This window comes from Rhinoraja longicauda, chromosome 26, assembly GCF_053455715.1.
Source record: "Rhinoraja longicauda isolate Sanriku21f chromosome 26, sRhiLon1.1, whole genome shotgun sequence".
NCBI classification, from domain to species: Eukaryota; Metazoa; Chordata; class Chondrichthyes; order Rajiformes; family Arhynchobatidae; genus Rhinoraja; species Rhinoraja longicauda.
Genome location: NC_135978.1, coordinates 18934155 through 18955670, shown reverse-complemented (window position 1 = coordinate 18955670; position 21516 = coordinate 18934155). Strand labels below are relative to the sequence as shown.

At 47.3% G+C, this 21516-nt stretch overlaps 1 protein-coding gene across 1 annotated transcript in view; it reads left to right on the top strand.

The window, feature by feature from the left end:
* Positions 1 to 3326: 3326 nt before the first annotated feature.
* The window catches only part of LOC144606348 (sphingosine-1-phosphate transporter SPNS2-like), a 99039-nt gene continuing 80849 nt past the window's right edge, over positions 3327 to 21516 (top strand). Inside the window, exon 1 of the mRNA XM_078422368.1 lies at positions 3327 to 3836. Coding sequence (XP_078278494.1) covers positions 3623 to 3836 — 214 coding nt within the window. The 5' untranslated portion in view covers positions 3327 to 3622. The remainder of the gene's footprint in view (positions 3837 to 21516) is intronic.

The window sequence follows — 21516 nt, the reverse complement described above, 5'->3', positions numbered from 1 at the left end:
AGGTTTAATTGTCATTAGTAGTGATTATCAAGGAACATGGACATAATTGCAAGCTGCCTATATGTTTACTCTCTACCTGTTCCAAACTTACGTTTATATAGCACCTTCCACGTCCCTTGACCCCAAACACTTCGCAACAGATGAAGTACTTTGTAAATGCAGTTATTGTTGTAATGTTGGAGACACAGCAAACCAATGTTTGCACAAGTTCCCACAAACAACCAGATAATTATTTTTGTGCGTAGAAAGGAACTGCAGATCCTGGTTTACACCAAAGATAGACACAAAATGATGAAATAACTCAGCGGATCAAGCTTTTCTCTGGAGAAAAGGATTTGGGTCGAGACCCTTCTTTGGACTGTTTTTTGTGCAGTTGGTGGAGAGATTGTTATTTTATTTTTTCCTTTTGACGTAGAAGGAGGCCATTCGGCCCGCCGATTCGAAGTCTCAGAACAATTTCCACTCCCTGGCATCTATTCTCCCTTCATTCCTATCACTCCCCCTCTCCCCCATGGGCAATTTACAGGGGTCAATTAACACAGAACCCCCAAAAAAGACACAAGTTGTTGTAGTAACTCAGTTGGTCGGGCAGCATCTCTGGAGAACATGGATAGGTGACGTTTCAGGGCCCTTCACAACCCGCACATCTTTGGGATGTGAGAGGAAGTCCGAGCACCCAGAGGAACCCATCGCGGTCACTGGGAGAATGCAAGAGTGCACTGAAACCGGGCTTGACACAAAATGCTGCAGTAACTCAGCGGGACAGGCAGCATCTCTGGAGAGAAGGAGTGGGTGACGTTTCGGGTCGAGACCCTTCTTGAATGAATGAATGAATGAATGAATGAATGAATGAATAAGTTTATTGGCCAAGTATGCATATACAAGGAATGTGCCTTGGTGCTCTGCTCACAAATGACAACACAAACATACAGTTAACAATTAAGAATAAAGCATAACCACATCAAAACAATAAGGATACACCATTACGGTCTAAACATGTGGATTATTGAGTAGAACTATCACTCGTGGGGAAAAAGCTGTTTTTATGTCTGGCTGTGGCTGCTTTGACAGTCGCCTTCCAGAGGGAAGTGCTTCAAAGAGTTTGTGGCCAGGGTGAGAGGGGTCAGAGATGATCTTGTCCGCTCGCTTCCTGGCCCTTGCAGTGTACAGTTCGTCAATGGGGGAAAGGTTGCAGCCAACAACCTTCTCAGCTGTGTGAACGATCCGTTGCAGCCTCCGGATGTCGTGCTTGGTGGCTGAGCCAAACCAGACCATGATGGAGAAGGTGAGGACGGACTCAATGATAGTAGTATAGAATTGGACCATCGTTGCCTGTGGCAGATTGTGTTTCCTCAGTTGCCGCAGGAAGTACATCCTCTGTTGGGCCTTTTTGACTGTGGAGTCGATGGTGGCCCCCCATTTAAGGTCCCTGGAGATGAACCACAGATGTGACTATGGTGTTGTTGTTGGTGAGTGGGGGGAGGGGAGGGGAGGGGAGCTCTTCGAAAGTCTACAATTAGTTCCACTGTCTTGAGAGCATTGAGCTCCAGGTTGTTGCGATGGCACCAGGACGCCAGCTGTGTCACTTCCCATCTGTAGGCAGATTCCCCCCCATCCTGGATCAGCCCAATCAAGGTCGAGTCATCCGCAAACCTGAGGAGCTTGACAGAGGAGTCTGTGGAGGTGCAGTCGTTGGTGTAGAGAGAGTAAAGGAGAGGGGAGAGTACACAGCCTTGCGGAGCTCCTATGCTGAGGGTCTGGGGGTCCGAGATGTGCTTTCCCAGCCTCACATGCTGCTTCCTGTCCATCAGGAAGTTGATGATCCACTGACAGAATGGTTCAGGCACAGTCAGCTGGGAGAGTTTGTAGTGTAGTAGCTCTGGCACAATGGTGTTCAAAGCAGAGCTAAATACTGAAATCAAGCTCGGAGTGGGGTCTCTGGAGCTGCTATGCAACATTTCCACCCTCCATCATAAATGGATGAAGACATTGAGCGGTGAGGTGGGATTTATCATGTTCCACTCCTCTCGACAGCTCACTGGAGCGAGGGGACACACTCTCTCCCGGCGTTCTGTCCTCAAGCCTTTTAGAATGGGACTTAAAGCTCCAGGGTCACAACCACTCTCCAATACAAACGGGCAGTTTCACTCCTTGACGTTTCCACCCCTTCTCTGTCCACCCAAACTTACCTCCAACCTCCTGTCTACTGTTTTTATTTTTTATTCGGATCAATTTCAGAAACCTCCGCCCTTGAGGAGGGAGGGAGGGGGTGGAGAGGGGGAGAGAGGGGGGGGGGAGAGAGAGAGGGGGGAGAGAGAGAGGGGGTAGAGGGGGGAGAGAGAGGGGGGGGGAAGTGAGAGAGGGGGGAGGGGGGGAGAGAGAGAGGGGGAGAGGGGGGAGAGAGAGAGCGGGGGGGGGGGGGTGGAGAGAGAGACAGGGGGGAGAGGGGGGGGGGAGAGGGGGGAGAGAGAGAGAGGGGGAGAGGGGGGAGAGAGAGAGAGAGCGGGGGGGGGGGGTGGAGAGAGAGACAGGGGGGAGAGAGAGAGAGGGGGGGAGAGGGGGGGGGGGGGGGAGAGAGAGAGAGAGAGAGAGAGGGGGGGGTTTACAGTTTCAGATTCTCACGGGAAACGCAGAGTAAATTGTAAGCAGCTTCCCTCCGCCCTGAACTCACAAAATAATAAGTTTAAAATAAAACTTAAACAAAAAAAAAACGCCAAGAAAATCAAGCGGCCGTGTGCATGAATGTGTAGACAGCGCGCAGTCTTTGATGTCTTGTGTGTGTATGTGTGTGTGTGTGTGTGTGTGTCAGTCGGTTCACAATAATTTTGCCTTAAAAGCCGAGTGAAGTTTAAAACAGATTAACTGCAAATACGACGACAGGTCGCCGGGTAAAGGTGGGCTGGAGGCGGGCAACTAGACACATCGTAGTGTAAGAAAATAACTGCAGATGCTGCTGGTACAAATCGATTTATTCACAAAATGCTGGAGTAACTCAGCAGGTCAGGCAGCATCTCGGGAGAGAAGGAATGGGTGACCCATTCCTTCTCTCCCGAGATGCTGCCTGACCTGCTGAGTTACTCCAGCATTTTGTGAACAAATAGATACCTCTCTCTCCCCCCCCCCCCCCCCCCCCCCTCGCTCCTACTTTAGAGTTGGACATCAGACAGGAGGAGACCAGCAGAGTGGGCGGCCGTGGGACACTGCAAGTGTCGCTGGCTCCTCTCGCTCGGGTTTAGAGGAGGTACAATTGTTCAGCAATAAATAACGCATTTGGGGGCTGGTTTGTGTAGGTCGAGGGGGAGGGACGGGGAGGTGGTGGATGGATCGGAAGCCATGCGGTGGCTGGGAGGGGATTTAGAGGCATCTGGTTGTAAATGATCGCAGTGGGGAAGGGAATCCTTGCAGGAGCCGGGCTGGATGTAAACACGCCGGCTGTTTATCGGACCGACACAGGCGTGTGCGTGTGTGCGTGTGTGTGTGTGTGTGTGTGTGTTTGGGGCAGATCGCATTATCCAAGGAGGAGGTGTGGTTTGCTGGTGAATCCCACAGTGACAGCGGTCCCGGTGCCCGGCCTCACTCACTCACTCACTCACACTCACTCAACTCACCCCGTCGGGGAAAGATGTGTGTGGACAAGGACACGTCCGACTGCCCGCTCTCCATCTCCGTCTCGTCCGAGGAGATCCAGACTCTGAGCGGCTCCGTCCCTCCCGGGGAAGCGCCCTCCAGCCGGGCGGAGAAACTGCGGGCTCTGTACCGCCTGCGACCACACATCGCGGCCGGGGTGCTCAGCTTCGGATACGTGGTCAACTACATGGACCGCTACACCGTGGCAGGTAACGGCCGCACCTTGCGGGACAGACCCGTACACCTGCCCTGGGGAGGGGAGGGTGGGGTGGTGGTGATGGTGGGTATGGTGGGGGTGGGCAGGGTTGGGGGTGGGCAGGGTGATGGTGGGCAAGGTGGGGGTGGGCAGGGTGGGGGTGGGGGTGGGCAGGGTGATGGTGGGCAAGGTGGGGGTGGGGGTGGGTAGGGTGGGGGTGGGCAGGGTGATGGTGGGCAAGGTGGGGGTGGGGGTGGGTAGGGTAGGGGTGGGCAGGGTGATGGTGGGCAAGGTGGGGGGTGAGGGTGAGCTACTTCTCCCTGGCTGAGCTCAGTCTATCCCCGGGTCCCCTACAAGAGAGAGAGGGTCGGGGGGCTTCAGGCTTCAGTCTGGACGGATTCACCAGCAACCACAGGCGCTGGGATCCTGGGCAAGACCCTGACTCGGACGGCCAGGCAGCATCTAGCGAAGGGAAATGGACAGGCGACGTTTCAGCGTTCCCCCCTTCTCCCGAAACGTCGCCTGCCCGTCCCCCTCCACAGGCGCTGCCTGGCCCGCTGAGTTCCCCCCCCGGTCCAAACTGGGGCAGACAAGTTGGAGGAGCTTGCATTCATTCCCCTGATCATCCCCGACCCCGACTCTCACCAGCACAGTCAAGCCGGCGTTGTGGAGGAGAGAGCCGCAGATGCTGGTTCAAGCCGAAGATAGACACACAAACAAACAGACTCAGCGGGTCAGGCAGCATCTCTGGAGACGAGGAAGAGCGGGTGATGTTTCGGGTCGAGACCCATTATTCCATCCTCCCCAGAGTTGCTGCCTGACCCGCTGGGGAGCTACTCCAGCTTTTTGTGTCTATATTCGGCCCAACCAACCCAGCAATCCCAGGGAGAGTGGGGTGCGGGGTTACCTGTTCCAGGTGAGCTCCCCAGGTGAGCTCCCCAGGTGAGAGCGCACCTGAGCCTCGCTTGTCCCGGGGCCGCCTAGGGGGCACGGTCCGGGGTCCCAACCCTCAGGTTACCCGGAGGGCCAGTCCACAGACAGGACACCGTTAAGTTGTTCGAGCGAACAGACTCAGCTGGGAAGGATGACAGTGGACCGGCCGGTGAATGCGTTGCGCCTTCGCCAGTGTAGTCCCCCTCTACAGTTAGTTCGCAGCCTTTCCCCCACTCGCCGCGCCTCGCCTCTGCGGAGCCTGTGGGGGTAATCGATAAGCCGAGTCAGCCGCCTGATCATCTTGTTTTTATATTTCATCGAGTGGCTGCAGACTGGGCGATTAGTCTCTTGAGGCTAATCTTATAAATGGAATTCCTTTCAAAATGATACAAATTCATCACTAATGCTGGAGGATGGGTCCGGGGAGGCCTTTGATAAGTAATTCGGACACCCTCTGTGGATTCCCATCATCAGCTGCAGGTGCGAGTTTAATAGATTGTAGTAGCATTGTGCCATAATCTATTAAAGTCCCACTTCTCCCCCTTCCCACCCGGTGGGGCATTTGGAGTCTAGGACTGACAGTGTTAGTAGGGAGTCCATCCATTACTGACCATCCCAGCAGATAGGTTGTATAAGAAAATAGCTGCAGATGCTGGTACAAATCGATTTATTCACAAAATGCTGGAGTAACTCAGCAGGTCAGGCAGCATCTCGGGAGAGAAGGAATGGGTGACGTTTCAGACCGACCCGAAACGTCACCCATTCCTTCTCTCCTGAGATGCTGCCTGACCTGCTGAGTTACTCCAGCATTTTGTGAATAAATCCAGCAGATAGGTTAATGTTGAAAGCGGAACGAAAGGTCGACTGGTCGGTACGTTCTGCATACAACACAGATTTTGCTGACAATGAGGGTTTGTCCATGATTGGGGTTTTTTTGTTGTTGTTAGTCGTGTAAAACAGACCAGAACCTTCGCCGTTCGGTCTCGGCCGGCAGAGGATAACAAACTGCAAATTTGGCCAAAGGTGCTGGTAAAACGCCTGTTCTGGCGAAGGCACCATCTTGTCCAGAAGCTCCCTGCGTTTCTTCGAACGGCATCTGGGTGTTTGTTGTTAGTTGTCGGTCAGACTCACTCGCCGCAGAAAGTTAGGCTCGGCATAATTATCAATGTAATGGCACCATTTGTGTTCGTACAACATCACTGGACATCTTCAGCTCAGAAGGGGACAAATTAAAAGTGTGCTGCTTTATTCAGACTGATGGTATTTTTTTCCTAAATGTTTTTATGTATATTTAAGGGTGTTTTCTTGTCCCTACTGCAAACCTTATCTTCCTTTTGGCGCATTTTGCACCCTATTCTGTTTCTCACTGTATTGTTTCTTTATTTTAAAATGTCTGATGAAGGAGACGTGTGTGTGTGTGTGTGTGTGTGTGTGTGTATGTGTGTGTGTGTGTGTGTGTGCGTGTGTGTTCTGCCACTGCAAGGTGCCCCGATGGCCCGTCTCCCCCATTGACAGTTCGTACAATAAGGCAAAATCATTCTGAATGTAGAGGTCATATCAAGCATCGGTTGTGATAAAAACAGAAAATGCTCGCAAAACTCAGCAGATCGAATGACACTTGCGGAAAGGGTAACAGGGGTAATGTTTTGGGTTTCAGTTTAACTCGATTGATCTCCCTCTATAGATGTTGCCTGACCTGCTGTGTGCTTCTAACATTGTCTGCTTTTATTTCGGATTTTCAGCTCATGCAGTTTTGGGTTTATAAAATGAGTTGAACTGTTCCATCAAGATCTAAACCTTGCCCTTACTGTGCTTGCTGTATTGAGACCGTTTTTAGAAGTAGCAGTGACGTTGTGTGAGATGTTTGGTAGCATAGATTAGCCCCAATGTGCATAAGGATGTTTGTAACTGGATTGATTCACATAGATACATAGAGGAAATTCTACACAGCGTGGAAACCGGCCCTTCTGCCCAACTCATCCTGGCTAAGATTTTCTTTGTTTTGCTTTTCTTTACACATTTAACTTACACACTTAAATGTGTAAAATAACAAAAGTCCACCCCATCTGAGGCCTTAAGATATGGCAGTCCCAGTTGATAATTGGAAAGTTAAAGTCCCTCACAGTAACCAAGTTGATTTGATTGGTCACACAGTTGACTCTCAACTCTATCTCTCAATCACCTCTCTGGATCAAGCAGGTTGTTGTTGCCTCATAAACCTTGCCCTGTTTATTCTTAAATAAGGTGCCATTTCCTAGCTATCTTAAGGATAGCGGAGTCAGGGGGTACGGGGAGAAGGCAGGAACGGGATACTGATTGAGAATGATCAGCCATGATCACATTGAATGGCGGTGCTGGCTCGAAGGGCCGAATGGCCTACTCCTGCACCTATTGTCTAGTCCTAAACCCAGGAACGTTGAAGCCAGTGTCTTTGGTCACTGCCATAAAAATGCATCCCATGCCACCATTCCCAGCTCAAACTGGGTTAGCTGCATCCGAGCAAGACCGTTTACATTGGTATTACAATTGGCAAACACAAAAGTGCTGGCGTAACTCAGTGAGTCAGGCAGCACCTGCAGGGGAAATGGATAGGCGACATTTCAGGTTTGGACCCTCAGCAAGTGCTGCCTCACCCACTAGGTTACTCCAACACTTTCTGTGCATTCGATTTAATCATCAGCAGTTCCTTGTGTCTCAGTGTTATAGTTGGGACAGACCTGTTGTTTCATCCACATATCCATTCCTATAAAAGCAAATCCTTTTTCACCTCAGTAATGCTGCAGCCATGAGTAATCTGATGGGAAACTCTCAGTCGGTGAGGCAACTGGCTTCAAGCACTAATGAAGGTCACTTAGTAAACGTAAACACTCTGCTATCCAGAACACTACTACCGTATCAAACTCACTTTGTCAGTTTATCTGCTTCATCTCTGCTCAGAGATCTTTTCTGGTGCCTACTGCAATAATGCCTCAATTTTAAAACCTTCATCTTTGCTTGTGACAGTCCTAGTGGTCTTTCCCATCCTTCACACAACATCCCGCTCCCTCCAAATTATCTGCAAATCTCTCAGTACTGCAATTTTTCCAAAGTTCTGCGCTCCTCCAATTCCAGTCACTCAACCTGTGGCATGAGTTTGAGAATCTCTGACTTAAAACTTTCTGTAATTTTCTGACGATCCCTCTACTAAACTGCAGTTTCAACCAAGCCTTTGGGCCATCAGTCTCGATACCTTTCTGCGGGCTGCCAAGCCAAATTCCCAGTCGTTTAAGAAAATAACTGCAGATGCTGGTACAAATCGATTTATTCACAAAATGCTGGAGTAACTCAGCAGGTCAGGCAGCATCTCGGGAGAGAAGGAATGGGTGACGTTTCGGGTCGAGACCCTTCTTCAGACTGATGTCGGGGGTGGGACAAAGGAAGGATATAGGTGGAGACAGGAAGATAGAGGGAGATCTGGGAAGGAGGAGGGGAAGGGAGGGACAGAGGAGCTATCTGAAGTTGGAGAAGTCAACGTTCATACCACCGGGCCGCAAACTGCCCAGTCGTTTGTTTGAAAACACTCTGGCTGTGCATCACGTGAGAAGCACTTCACAAATTAACAATTTAACGGGGGATGTACCTGTACCACCTGCCCAAGTGACCTGACATAAGAATGTAGAAGGGTCTCGACCTGAAACGTCACCCATTCCTTCTCTCCAGAGATGCTGCCTGTCCCCGCTGAGTTACTCCAGCATTTTGTGTCTATCTTCGGTGTAAACCAATATCTGCAGTCCCTTCCGACACATAAGAATGTAGAAGTGCTAGCTGGCTTAAACTACAGAATAAATGTGTAATAAAAATGTCCATTCAATGATTATGTTGGCAAACAGATCGACACCATCACCATTGCAGGGTGGTACTGCAGGGGAATCGGTCAGTGGATGTGTTGTTCGTCTACTTGATGCATGCCAATGAGCAGTTACATGTACATTTTATATGTAGGTAATTGCATATTTTGCAGGGAGGGAGTGGAATAATTATATATTTCATAGTTGGGTTAATTGTATATCTCATGGTTAGGGAGTGGGTGAGGTATATATTTTGGAGTTGGGGTAATTGTATATTTCATGGGTCTGGGAAGAAATAGTTTAATAGTTCATAGCTTTGAAGTCAATTTTATATCACAAATAGGAACCTAATGAACTGTACGTTCCGGATGAAGATACGGTGGTAATTTTTATAAATTCATTTCAGGCATTAGTCCATATAAGGCAAAGCTGGCACATATTGCCCATAGTTAATTACCCTTTGAGCCTTTGTTGCCCTTAGACAATAGACAATAGGTGCAGGAGGAGGCCATTCGGCCCTTCGAGCCAGCACCACCATTCAATGTGATCATGGTTGATCATTCTCAATCAGTACCCCGTTCCTGCCTTCTCCCCATACCCCCTGACTCCGCTATCCTTAAGAGCTCTATCTAGCTCTCTCTTGAATGCATTCAGAGAATTGGCCTCCACTGCCTCCTGAGGCAGAGAATTCCACAGATTCACAACTCTCTGACTGAAAATGTTTTTCCTCATCTCAGTTCTAAATGGTCTACCCCTTATTCTTAAATTGTGGCCCCTTGTTCTGGTGAAGATGCTCCCACTAGGATGTTGGATAGGGAATACCGGGATTTAGACCAGGCAACAGTGAAGGAACAGTGGATTATTCCCAAGGCTGGCTTCGGAGGGAGCTATAGTGATGATGTTCATGTGCATGCACTTGTTGACCTTGACGTACTGGATGGCAGGCTCACTGGTTTGGCAGTGTACTGATGGGCGTGGAACTGTGGTGCGTATTTAGGATGGCCACCGTGGCATGGTGGTGGCGGGAATGAATGTTTAAGATGGTTGGCAGAGAAATATGAGTTGAAAATGTTGGAACTGTGAGAGATAAAATGCTTGCTGGAAATCTGCAATAAAACTAAATATTAATTTTAGATCCAACGGATCTAGCAGCATCTGCGGAGAGAAAAAAACAGACTTAATGCTTCGGTTTGATGAGGTATCTTTAGATTTCAGTTTCAATTTCAACTGGTCAGTTATAGTCATTGAGTCATACAGCGCGGAAACAGGCCCTTCGGCCCAATCCTCGTAAATCCTCTCTGTACCCTTTCCGACTTGACATCATCTTTAACATGATGCCCAGAACTGAATACAATGTTCTAAAGGTGGCCCCACCAATGTCTTATATAACTGCAACATGACCTCCCTACTTATACTTAATACTCAATACTCTGACTGATGAAGGCCTTTTTGGCCACCCTATCTACCTGTGACGCTACCTTCAAAGAAACATAGAAACATAGAAAATAGGTGCAGGAGTAGGCCATTCGGCCCTTCGAGCCTGCACCGCCATTCAATATGATCATGGCTGATCATCCAGCTCAGTAACCTGTACCTGCCTTCTCTCCATACCCCCTGATCCCTTTAGCCACAAAGGCCACACTATGTACTTGCACTCCTATGTACAAGAACTATGTACTTACACTCCTAGATCCCTCTGCTCTACAGCACGCTCCAGAGTCTTACCATTCACTGTGTACACAGACACAGTTCTGACGTAAGGTTGGTGTAAACCAGCGTATGGAGTTCCTTGTGTCCGGAATGGATGGATACCTGAAATTGTTGTATTCAGAGTGAATTCACCACGAGCTGTCACAGGCCTGACAGGAAAATGAGATGGTGTTCCCAAGCTGAGATTCGTTGGAGCAGCGTGAGGTACATAGACAGAGAGCTCAGGAGAGTAGGGGAATGGTTAAAGTGAGTGGTGACTGCAAGAAAGGTCGACCAGAAGACCTGTCACTTTAATTAACAGGGAAGAGTGTAAGTGCACATGCCAGAAGTACAGCCAATGTTAATTTAGGGAAGTCAGTTTGATTTGAGATAATATCGTAATACATGTGACTGTAGGTGAAAAAACAGGTCCTTTCAACTAGTCAAACAATTATAAAGAGCAAAAAAATACCCAGCTTGAGGAATTCACTGGACCAAGCAGTATCCATGGGGAAATGAACAGTTGACATGCTCTCCACTTTTCTCCCCTCTACTACATCAGTCTGAAGAAAGGCCCGAGCCAAAACGTCATCTGTCCATCTCTTCCAAAGATGATGCCTGACCTACTGAGTCCCTCCAGTTATTTGTCTTTGGTAAAGATTGCAGGATCTACACCCTTGTGGGTCTCCAATTATAATGGGCACGCTGAGCCCAGCACTCATCTTCTCAGGTCTGAAAGCAGACTAGCTGGACATGGCAGTAATTCATAGTCCTGTAGGGAATGCTAGAGTGCAATGTAGGTACCTGCGTGTGCATGTATCCATTTCCATGTATGTAAGCTCATGTGGCCATGTGTGTGTGTGTGTGTGTGTGTGTGTGTGTGTGTGTGCACGTGCGTTGTGTTTATGCGCGAATGTGTGTGTGCGCATATGTGTGTGCATGTGTGTATGTGTGTGTGATTGTGAATATCTGTGTGCGTGTGTGTGTGTGTATGTGATTGTGCATATCTGTGTGTGTGTGTGTTTTCAGTGTTTCACTGTGAACATCAAAACCAAATTTAAAAAATGATGAAGGTCTTTACGTTTTGTTATTCCATGAATGGCAGCAATATATTCAATGTCATTAGCAAACTGAGGTTTTGGACCCATTTTGTTTAGTTCAAAACCACTTGCTGTGATTTTAATTAATTTGCCGTGAGTGTGTTGATTAAGTACGCAGCCCAGTGGGGCCAGACTATGCAAACCAGGCAAGGGCCAAATTTGATCTTTAGTTTCTGCTGAATTAATTGATGTCATCCAGAGGATCAATTGGGCTGCTAGTCCTGGGAGGACAAAGCCAAACACTTCCTACCACATCCCGGGAATTGCCCACAGTATGATCGCTGAGGTAGGACTGGCTTTGGAGCGATGACAGCTCTACACTTAAGGCATAGTAATTTGGATTAGGTTGTGAGGAAGCCCAATGCCAGAGGTGAATGGATAACAAGAGAAATTATAAGAAAATACTAACCAAGTACTGACGACTGTGCAAAGGGCTTCCACTAATCAGTGTGCGTGTTGGCAATATCCGACATTGTGGTGAATCAGACTCGTTGCAGAACTGTTCAAACAAAAGTGTCATCATGTCATATTCACATAAAAAGTGGTGGGCGTATGGATCGAGCTGCAGGAGGAGGTAGCTGAGATAGGTACTATCACAACATTTAAGAAATATTTAAGACAGGTACATGGATTGGATAAGTTTAGAGGGATATGGGCCAAACGCAGGCAGGTGGGACCAGTGTAGATGGGACATGTTGGCTGGTGGGGACAAGTTGGGCGGAAGGGCCTGTTTCCACACTGTGAGACTTTACGACTTTATGACTGTATGTCCAGACTCAGTGAACAGGCTTTGCCACAATGAGGGACACCCTTATAATGGGCTCCGGGCTCTGGGTATAGACCTTTATGATGACAGCAGTGGGTGACTTTACAATGGGACTGTGAGAGAGACGAGTTATCGCGGACACAGTTCCTGCATTCCAGGCACACAACCATTATTGTGTTCATGGATGTTGGAGGACATAGGTTAATACTGAGAAAAAAAAGACATTTTTGTTCAAGGTTGAAAGTTACTAGTGATGCTGGAGATGACAACATCTCAAATGCTGCAGATTCAATTAGGTGTAATCACTGCTTCAATGTCACGAATGTCACAACTAATTCCCACAAAACCACAAAGAACTGCTGATCCTGGTTTACAAGGAAAGACACAAGTCGCTGATATGCCAGACCCACTGAGTTACCCCAGCACTTTGTGCTTTTTAAGAGAGGGCAAAATGGTGGAGAATCTTCCTTCACTTTGAAGTAGCAAAGTTGAATATTTTCATGTTTACCTGAGAGAATGCTGTATCTCAAAGGATATCACCTTTGACACTGGATTTAGGCCTCAGTTTTCATCCCTCAAAGGGGCTTGAAACCCACAACCGCGTGGCTCAAATGAGAAAGTGTATCATGACTGGCAAATTAATGATTCTACTATGGTGACAGAACTGTTTGAAAGAGATAGTTTTTATGTGTAAAAAAAAAACCTAAAGATGTCAACCTTGAGAGTAAACCAACTTCCCACTTTGCCGTTGCCTGGACAAGGCTAGCAGCATAATAAAGGATAAATTACACCCTGGCCTCTTCTCCCAAAAGGTATGGTAGTGTGAAAACGCACATCTCCTGATTCAGGAACAGTTTCTTCCCGGCTGTTATCAGGCAGCTGAATCATCCTACCACAACTAGAGAGCAGTCGTGAACTACTATCTACCTCATTTGGTGTCCCTCGGAGTATCTTTGATCAGACTTTGATGGCTTTACCTTGCATTAAATGTTTCCCTTATCATATATCCATATACTGTAAATGGCTCGATTGTAATCGTGTATTGTCTTTCCGCTGACTGATTAGCACGCCACAAAAGCTTTCCACCGTACCAATAAACTAAACTGAACTGATCTCTGGTATCTAGAGTTGGAAGGAAAGCCAGTGTTACATTTACGAAGGACCTTTGGTAACTTGGAGCATCCCAAAATATATTGGCGCCAATTACAGTTTTTTTGAAAACTCATCACTGCTACAACTCTTTTGCGAATGAGCAGCACACAATAAAATCCTAAAAACACCAACAAGATACTTGATCATGTCAAGCTGTCTCATTGGCCATTCTGCTGCCTGGGAGATACAGAACTTAACAGTAAAGCTCCTTAGATACAGCTCCATCTGAAAAACAAATGCAAGAGAGTTTATCTTACAGTGACAAATTCATCCAACTCTGCAATCTCTCTGCCAAGCTGGCAACACACTCTGATTTTCAAGCCATTTTTACAATTAGAGACTTGTGCTTATGGGAGCTTCAATGAGCCGACCTAAATTATGGGCTGATAGCTGTCAAAGAATAGGTTTAGGTTTATTATTGTCATTTGTACTGAGTTACAGTGAAAAGCTTTATCTCGCATGCCGTCTAAACTGATCAGATATCCCATACGTAGATACAATTGGTTCATTAGGTCATAAGTGATAGGAGCAGAATTGGGCCATTCGGCCCATCAAGTCTACTCCGCATTTCAATCATCGCTGATCTATCTCTCCCTCCTAACCCCATTCTCCTGCCTTCTCCCACACGTACCGATCAAGAATCTAGCCATCTCTGCCTTAAAAATATCCATTGACTTGGCCTCGACAGACTTCTGTGGCAAGGAATTCCACAGATTCACCACCATCTGACTAAAGACATTTCTTCTCATCTCCTTCCTAAAAGAACGTCCTTTAATTCTGAGGCTGTGACCTCTAGTCCTAGACTCTCCCACTAGTGGAAACATCCTCTCCACATACACTCTACCCAATCCTTTAACTGTGCTGTATGTTTCAATGAGGTGTCCCCTCATTCTTCTAAACTCCAGCGAGTATAGGCCCAGTGCCGACAAACGCTCATCATAGGTTATTCCTGGGTTGAAAAGGGAATGGGCAGGCAACGTTTCAGTCAGACCCCCTCTTCAGACTTTAGCTTCTTTAAACTCTTCAGTCTGAAGAAGGCTCCCGTGTTGGGAGGTGACTGTTGTTGTGAACACCTGCATTGAATGACATGCCCTGGATCTATGAGATGAATGGAGCACAGCTTCTCTTTGGACAGCTGAATGGCTTCATAGGACAGGTCTGAGACAACCACATGGGAGTGTGAGAAAATAACTGCAGATGCTGGTACAAATCGAAGGTATTCATTCACAAAATGCTGGGGTAACTCAGCAGGTCAGGCAGCATCTTGGCGAGAAGGAATGGGTGACGTTTCGAGTCGAGACCCTTCTTCAGACTGTGTGACGTTCTTTCAGGAAGGAGATGAGGAGAACTTTGCACTTGTGTTTGAAGAGAGTGGATGTGGAGAGGATGTTTCCACTGGTGGGAGAGTCTAGGACCAGAGGTCATAGCCTCAGAGTTAAAGGACATTCCTTTAGGAAGGAGATGAGGAAGGTTTTCTTCAGTCAGAGGGTGGTGAATCTGTGGAATTCTTTGCCACAGAAGGCTGTGGAGGCTGTCCATGGATATTTTTAAGGCAGAGATAGATAGATTCTTGATTAGTACGGGTGTCAGAGGTTACGGGGAGAAGGCAGGAGAATGGGGTTAGGAGGGAGAGATAGATCAGCCATGATTGAATGGCGGAGTAGACTTGATGGGGTGAATGGCCTAATTCTACTCCTATCATTTATGACCTGACCATATGTGATCGAGCTGATGTAACCCACGCCAGGTTAGAGTGGCGGGCTTCCTTCACACAGGTCGCTAACGAAACAACTGAGATCTCCAGGGTCACCTGTCTGCTCTCAAGCAGCTCAAGCTGTCAGAGTGGGATCTCAGTTCGCATTCACGTGTTTATTATTAGTCCTGTGACATTACCTGTTCCTTGTACTATCTCAGCCGAAGATAAAACAATGTCGTTGTCAACGTTTTCATTGCCATGGAAAGAATAACCATTCAAATCCTTCATATTGTTACGAGATGAACTAGTATTCCACCTACCTTTTCCCATCCATGGAAACAATACCTTGTGCAATGCTGTACCATTATTCTGGTGGTATCTTTGCTGCTATTGGTGTGGGAAGCATGTGTGATGGCAGTGCCTTTGAAAAAGCTGGATGTAGTAAAGTGCGTTTGCAGTTTGCTCGACCTCTGCCGCTCTAAGTGTGGTTTGATTGCCTTTAAAATATTCTTGAATTGAGGCTAGCCAGAGAACTCGACTCCCAAGCAAGCAGTGGTAATGTTTTTCTCTCTTGTATCCTCTCTCTGACAAGCATTAAAAATAGCTGCAATGTGAAAAAAGGCAAAGGGTGCAAAGATCTTTACTTTTACAGCATGTTACTGTCAGATTTTTTTGTGTATTTTTTTTTTTGAGGATGAATTTTTAGATTCTATCAAGGTGAAGAATTAAACACTTCTATTTCGGTCAGGCAGCGGGTGCGGAGATTTGTCAGTGTACTGACAGCAGGGCCAGGCACAGACTGGAGGCTTTGCTGCTGCCTTACTCTGAACCTCAGCGCAACCTTTTCGCAGCACCCTGACCCAAACCACCCTCTGCGAGCTCTCTGCATGGCCTCTTTTACACGCATCATCGCCTTCCTGTCCCTGACTGGAGACAGCCTGTCGTTTCGTTCTGCTCTTGCTGTCGTCTCTGGGGAAATTATTTGTGGGGATGGGTTAGTGTTCTCATTCAGCACCGAACCCACTGGGAAGGCAACCAAAGATCCACCCTGTCAGGGAGCATTGTCACGTTCATGAGTTCTAGGAGCCGCATAAGGCCGCTTGGCCCATCAAGTCTACTCCGCCATTCAATCATGGCTGACCTGCCCTTCCCTCTCAACCCCATTCTCCTGCCTTTGCTCCATAACCCCAGCGTTTTATTCACACGGGGAGGCTGCACATCACCATCACAGACCCGTCAGAAGCCTCACCATAATCCACGAGGGTGGCTCGACATCTCCAGAGAGGCCCCGGGTCCTTCCAGCGGAGGGGGCAGGCGGATGGCCCGGCCCCTCCTGTTCAGGTTTGCCCTGACCCCCGCTGCTCGGGGGAGGGGGGGGGGGGGGGGTGGGGATGGGCCATCTACTCCTCTCTGGGATGGCTGACCAGCAGATGCTGGAAATCTGAAACAAAGCAGAACTGGGGCTATGGGGAGAAGGCAGGAGAATGGGGTTGAGAGGAAGAGATAGATCAGCTATGATTGAATGGCGGATTAGACCTGATGGGCCAAATGGCCTCGTTCTGCTCCTAGAAGTTATGAACTTATGAACATGTTGGAAATAATTAACAGGCCAGTGGCAAAGTTGGATTGGAAGAATTCCAGAGCTAAGTTGGTTCAGAAAGGAAAAGGCATAGTTAGACCGATCTACACCCACCTTCTCTATCTACTCTCTTTATCTGCCCTCTTTCTTGTCTCTCTCTCTTCCTCTCTGCTTCTTCATGTCATTCTGTTCTCTCTCTTCCTTTCCCCCTTTCTTTCTTTCATTCTCTCTTTCTTGCCCTCTCTTTCTTTTCCTTGTTCTTTCTCTCCCCCGCTTCCTCTCTCTTGCTCTTCTTCTCACTGCCTTTCTCTTTTCCTCTCTCTCTCTCTCTCTCTCTCTCTCTCTCTCTCTCTCTCTCTCTCTCTCTCTCTCTCTCTCTCTCTCTCTCTCTCTCTCTCTCTCTCTCTCTCTCTCTCTCTCTCTCTCTCTCTCTCTCTCTCTCTCTCTCTCTCTCTCTCTCTCTCTGTCTCTCTCTCTCTCTCTCTTGTTCCCACTCTCTCTCTCTCTTTCCGTCTCTCTTCCTTTATCCCTCTCTTTCTCCCGCGCCTCCATTCTCACGGTTTGTACTTTCACAGAGCCTTGGTTCTCTCACCCAAATCGTCGTGAATAGAGGGTTGAATTCTCAAATCGAGGTTCAGTTATTGAACGAATTCAAGACCGGCACTGAGAGTTTTGGGTGTTAATGGAGTAAAAGAGTATGGGGAAAGTGGTGCTGAGGTAACAGGCCGGCCACACTTACACTGAGTGGTGGGTTGGATATCCTCCCTGGCTTCTATTTCAAAGAACAAGGAGCAAAGAAGAGTGGGATGGGGAATTAACCCCATCGCACTGGAGACTGTGAACTTAGAGCTGCACTTGTTGACTGAACAGAGGTGCTTTTTAAATCTGTGTTTGGTTTCTCTGATGTCAAGGAGCCCTCGCTGCGTGCACCAAATTCAGTCCACTAAATTGGAAGAAGTGCAAGTGGGACCATTTGTCTCTCCAGATGGCGGGTAGTGCAAAGGTTTTCTTTAGCTCTCTCTGTTCTCACTGTTTTTTAATATTTAAACGCCTCCAGACAGCTGAGTTGCAATTAACAGATCTTCTCTGCTGGTCCCATTTAGGGCGGTCGCATGCATCATCCACTCTTTCCCGGTCTCCACCTCTCAGGCCATTCCTTTGCTCCCTCCAACTCTCCCGCTTCTCTGCAACTTTAAAAAATGTTTGACTTCTAACTTTTCTCACGGTCCTCACGCTGAAATGCTCGCAGTCTTTCCCCCTCTCCACCTCCGCTGCCTGACCTGTTGGGTAGTCCCGACAACGTCTTATTTTTATTTCCGATTCCCAGCATCAGTGGGTTTTAGTTTTTCTTTTTCCTCTCCATTGTTATGGATGGTTATTGAATGTTTTGCAGATGAATTCGATTGAAACTTGGCCTGAAATGGAGAGGTGTGTGGCTTCGCCAAGACTTGTGTCGCCAGACACCATGTTGGTTCCACTTTGGGGAGTGTTGGCAACACGGGCAAGTGTTATCCACTCCAGAAGCCTATTTGAGCACCTGAGATAGGGCAGACAATCACTTCCAGGTGTGTGGGAGCTCTTTGTTGACAGTGGGAAGCATCCCTGGGCCAGAGGTCTCAGGGCAATGCTGAGCCACTCGGACCTAATATATTTGTGCAGATCTTCCGACGAGTACAGAAACCGTTTGTTGTCAGTGTTACGACACCTAATCTAAAAGGAAGCTTCATGACTCAGTCGCCTCATGCACTGAACACGGCTTCACAGAACTCTGAATAAATAGGGATGCATTTACCAAGAGCTGTGGGTTGAATGTTGTCCATTTGACTGTCTCCCCCAGTTACTGCTTTGAATTTACTTAATGTAACCAAGAGAGTCAAGAGTGTTGAGTTGTCAGATCTACTGAAACTGGACAATAAAATTCTTACTTGCAGCAGCACAACAGGTCTGTAAACACAGTACTCACAGATAACATAATAAACATTAAGAAAAGTCTGATAAATAAATAAATAAACCATATTAGTGCCAACAAAAGACCCTAGTGCAGCCAGTTCATAGTTCATGGATTGGTTGGTGTTTGTAGTCATATCTAACAGATTGGAGGTAGAAACTGTAAGCAAATTGCTATCGGAACTGGTCAAAGTGCCCTGGATCTGGCTGAATAAGGGATGGTTGGTCCCTACACCTGAATAAGTTGTGCAGAGTAAGTAGTTAGTTTCTTGAAGCTCAACAGTGGGATACAATTCCTGTTTACGGCACTTTAGACAGTCAGGCATCACCTCGGTGGGATACCTGGGCCACCTGGATGAGAAGGATTCAGCTCTGAATACTGCTCTAGCAAACCGATCGCGTAGCCAGGGTCCACATTCCGGCACAGCGGTGAGCTCATGTGCTATTCCAAGAAGTGCCGGGGATTTCTCCTTCTTGTCCCGGCAATGTTTGTCCTGTAGCAACATCATTGAAACAGGTTATCAGGACATTTATCTAATTACTGTTTATGGGACCTGATTGTGCACAGATTGACTGCCGTGCTCCTTGTATTACAACAGTGACAACACTCAAAGTACATAATTGGCTATGAAGTGCCTGCCCCAGGACACCCGGCAGATATCAGTGGGATAATTACTTGGCTCATAACTTTAGGTTGGTTGATTGATTTTGGCCAAGAGTCCGGGAACAGTTCACCTGCTCTCTTGGTAAATAGTTCCTTGGGATTTGTTCAATCCGTTTTCCGTGTTCAAAGAATGCTCAGAAATTGGGTTTGAAAATAAATACTGTAAGCTATGCAGGATTATGCGCAAAGTGATTGACTGGATTTGAACTGATCCCAAACAGTATGCAAACTCTTGTGAATCAACTTCCACCAACAGCTTTACCAGCTGTTGAAAAGATGTGTCAGTATGCTCAGACCCTCGGGGGCGATTGTATCTGTCAATATTTTAAGTCACTGTTTCCACATTGTCCAACATACATTGTTACATAGACGATGCTGATACTGTCGTGCTGCACAGCTTTGCTGCTTTCCACCTCTGGAACAGGGTGTGTCCAACCTTGACATTTCCAGATGCCACCTCTGGGGCTTCCCTCTCCCTGTTCTGGGTAAAAGAGCCCAGTGCTTTCCTGTACATCCCGCCAAGAGCTCATCAACGCCCATCTGCAGGAAATGGCTGCAGTCCCTGTCCAACTGTCCCCATTCATTTCATTTCAATGGATCGGTTTTACAGTAAAATGTCTTGCCAGGCATCTCAAATGGAAGTCCATGACAATAACTTAGCTGCTCACGACACAAAGGGATCATAGTCCCAACAGTCAGGTAGGCCATTTAGAACTGAGATGAGGAAAAACTTTTTCAGTCAGAGAGTTGTGAATCTGTGGAATTCTCTGCCTCAGAAGGCAGTGGAGGCCAATTCTCTGAATGCATTCAAGAGGGAGCTGGATAGAGCTCTTAAGGATAGCGGAGTCAGGGGGTATGGGGAGAAGGCAAGAACGGGGTACTGATTGAGAATGATCAGCCATGATCACATTGAATGGCGGTGCTGGCTCGAAGGGCCGAATGGCCTCCTCCTGCACCTATTGTCTATTGTCTATTGTCTTTTCTCATTGGAACAGAAAAGCCATGTGATTCATGGTTGCCGAGATCTGCCATTGATTCTGGATAACAGTTGGGGTAGACAAACACAGGTGCACATAGAAACACAGGTGCACATAGAAACACAGGTGCACATAGAAACATAGAAAGTAGGTGCAGGAGTAGGCCATTCGGCCCTTCGAGCCAGCACCGCCATTCAATATGATCATGGCAGATCATCCAGAATCAGTACTATTCCTGCTTCTTTCCCCATATCCCTTGGTTCCGTTAGCCCAAAGAGCTATGTCTAACTCTCTCTTGAATACATCCAATGAATTAGCCTCCACTGCCTTCTCTGGCAGAGAATTCCACAGATTCACAACTCTCTGGGTGAAAAAGGTTTTTCCTCGTCTCAGTCCTAAACGGCCTACCCCTTATTCTTAAACTGTGACCCCTGGTTCTGGACTCCCCCAACATCGGGAACATTTTTCCTGCATCAAACCTGTCCAATCCCTTAAGAATTTTATTTATATCTATAAGATCCCCTCTAATCCTTCTAAATTCCAGAATTCTAAATTCATATACTGCACTTTAAGATTTTTCTTCACCATACGGTTTTATCTAGCACATGAGTCTTTTTCTAAACATCCTCACAGTCTTTATAATTTCCTCGCATTTCAGTAGTGGGTATTGGGAGACGTGCTTGGTAAATTTCTGAACAATGTTGGGAAAAATGTGGAAATATCTGCTGTGGTGAAAGGAACAATTTAATCAACTGGGTGAATACAGTACCGCATACAACACAATCCTCCTCTGAGAGTCCTAACCTTCGTGAGGAGTTGAATTAGGCTTTTCAAGGAAAACATTTGGCATTTGGGTGATGATTTTCTTGATTTCAGGACAAATCAAAATTGCAGCAAAAAAAAAATCTTTTGACAATTACCTTGGGAAAATATGAGCGATAATTTTCATCAATCAGGTCAGATTTTGTTCATGTCAGGCTCAACCTTGGCAAATAAAATAAAAAAACTGCTGGAAAAACTCAGCAGGTCAGGCAGCATCTGTGGAGGGGCATGTGCCGTCTGACCCGAGTTTCTCCAGCATTGTTTTTTTGTTTTTTGCTTAAGCAGTCTTTTAACTCTCTGCATTCTTTTGACTCTCCACTCCCTGCATCCTTACTTACTGTGACACAGATGCAGGCCACACAGCCCATCAGGTTTGTGCTAGCTCCCAGCAGGCCTTTCCCCTTCTGTCCCATTCCCCGTCCCCTTATTTCTCTGGAGCGCTGTAACTCATTCAATAGACAATAGACAATAGGTGCAGGAGGAGGCCATTCAGCCCTTCAAGCCAGCACCGCCATTCAATGTGATCATGGCTGATCATTCT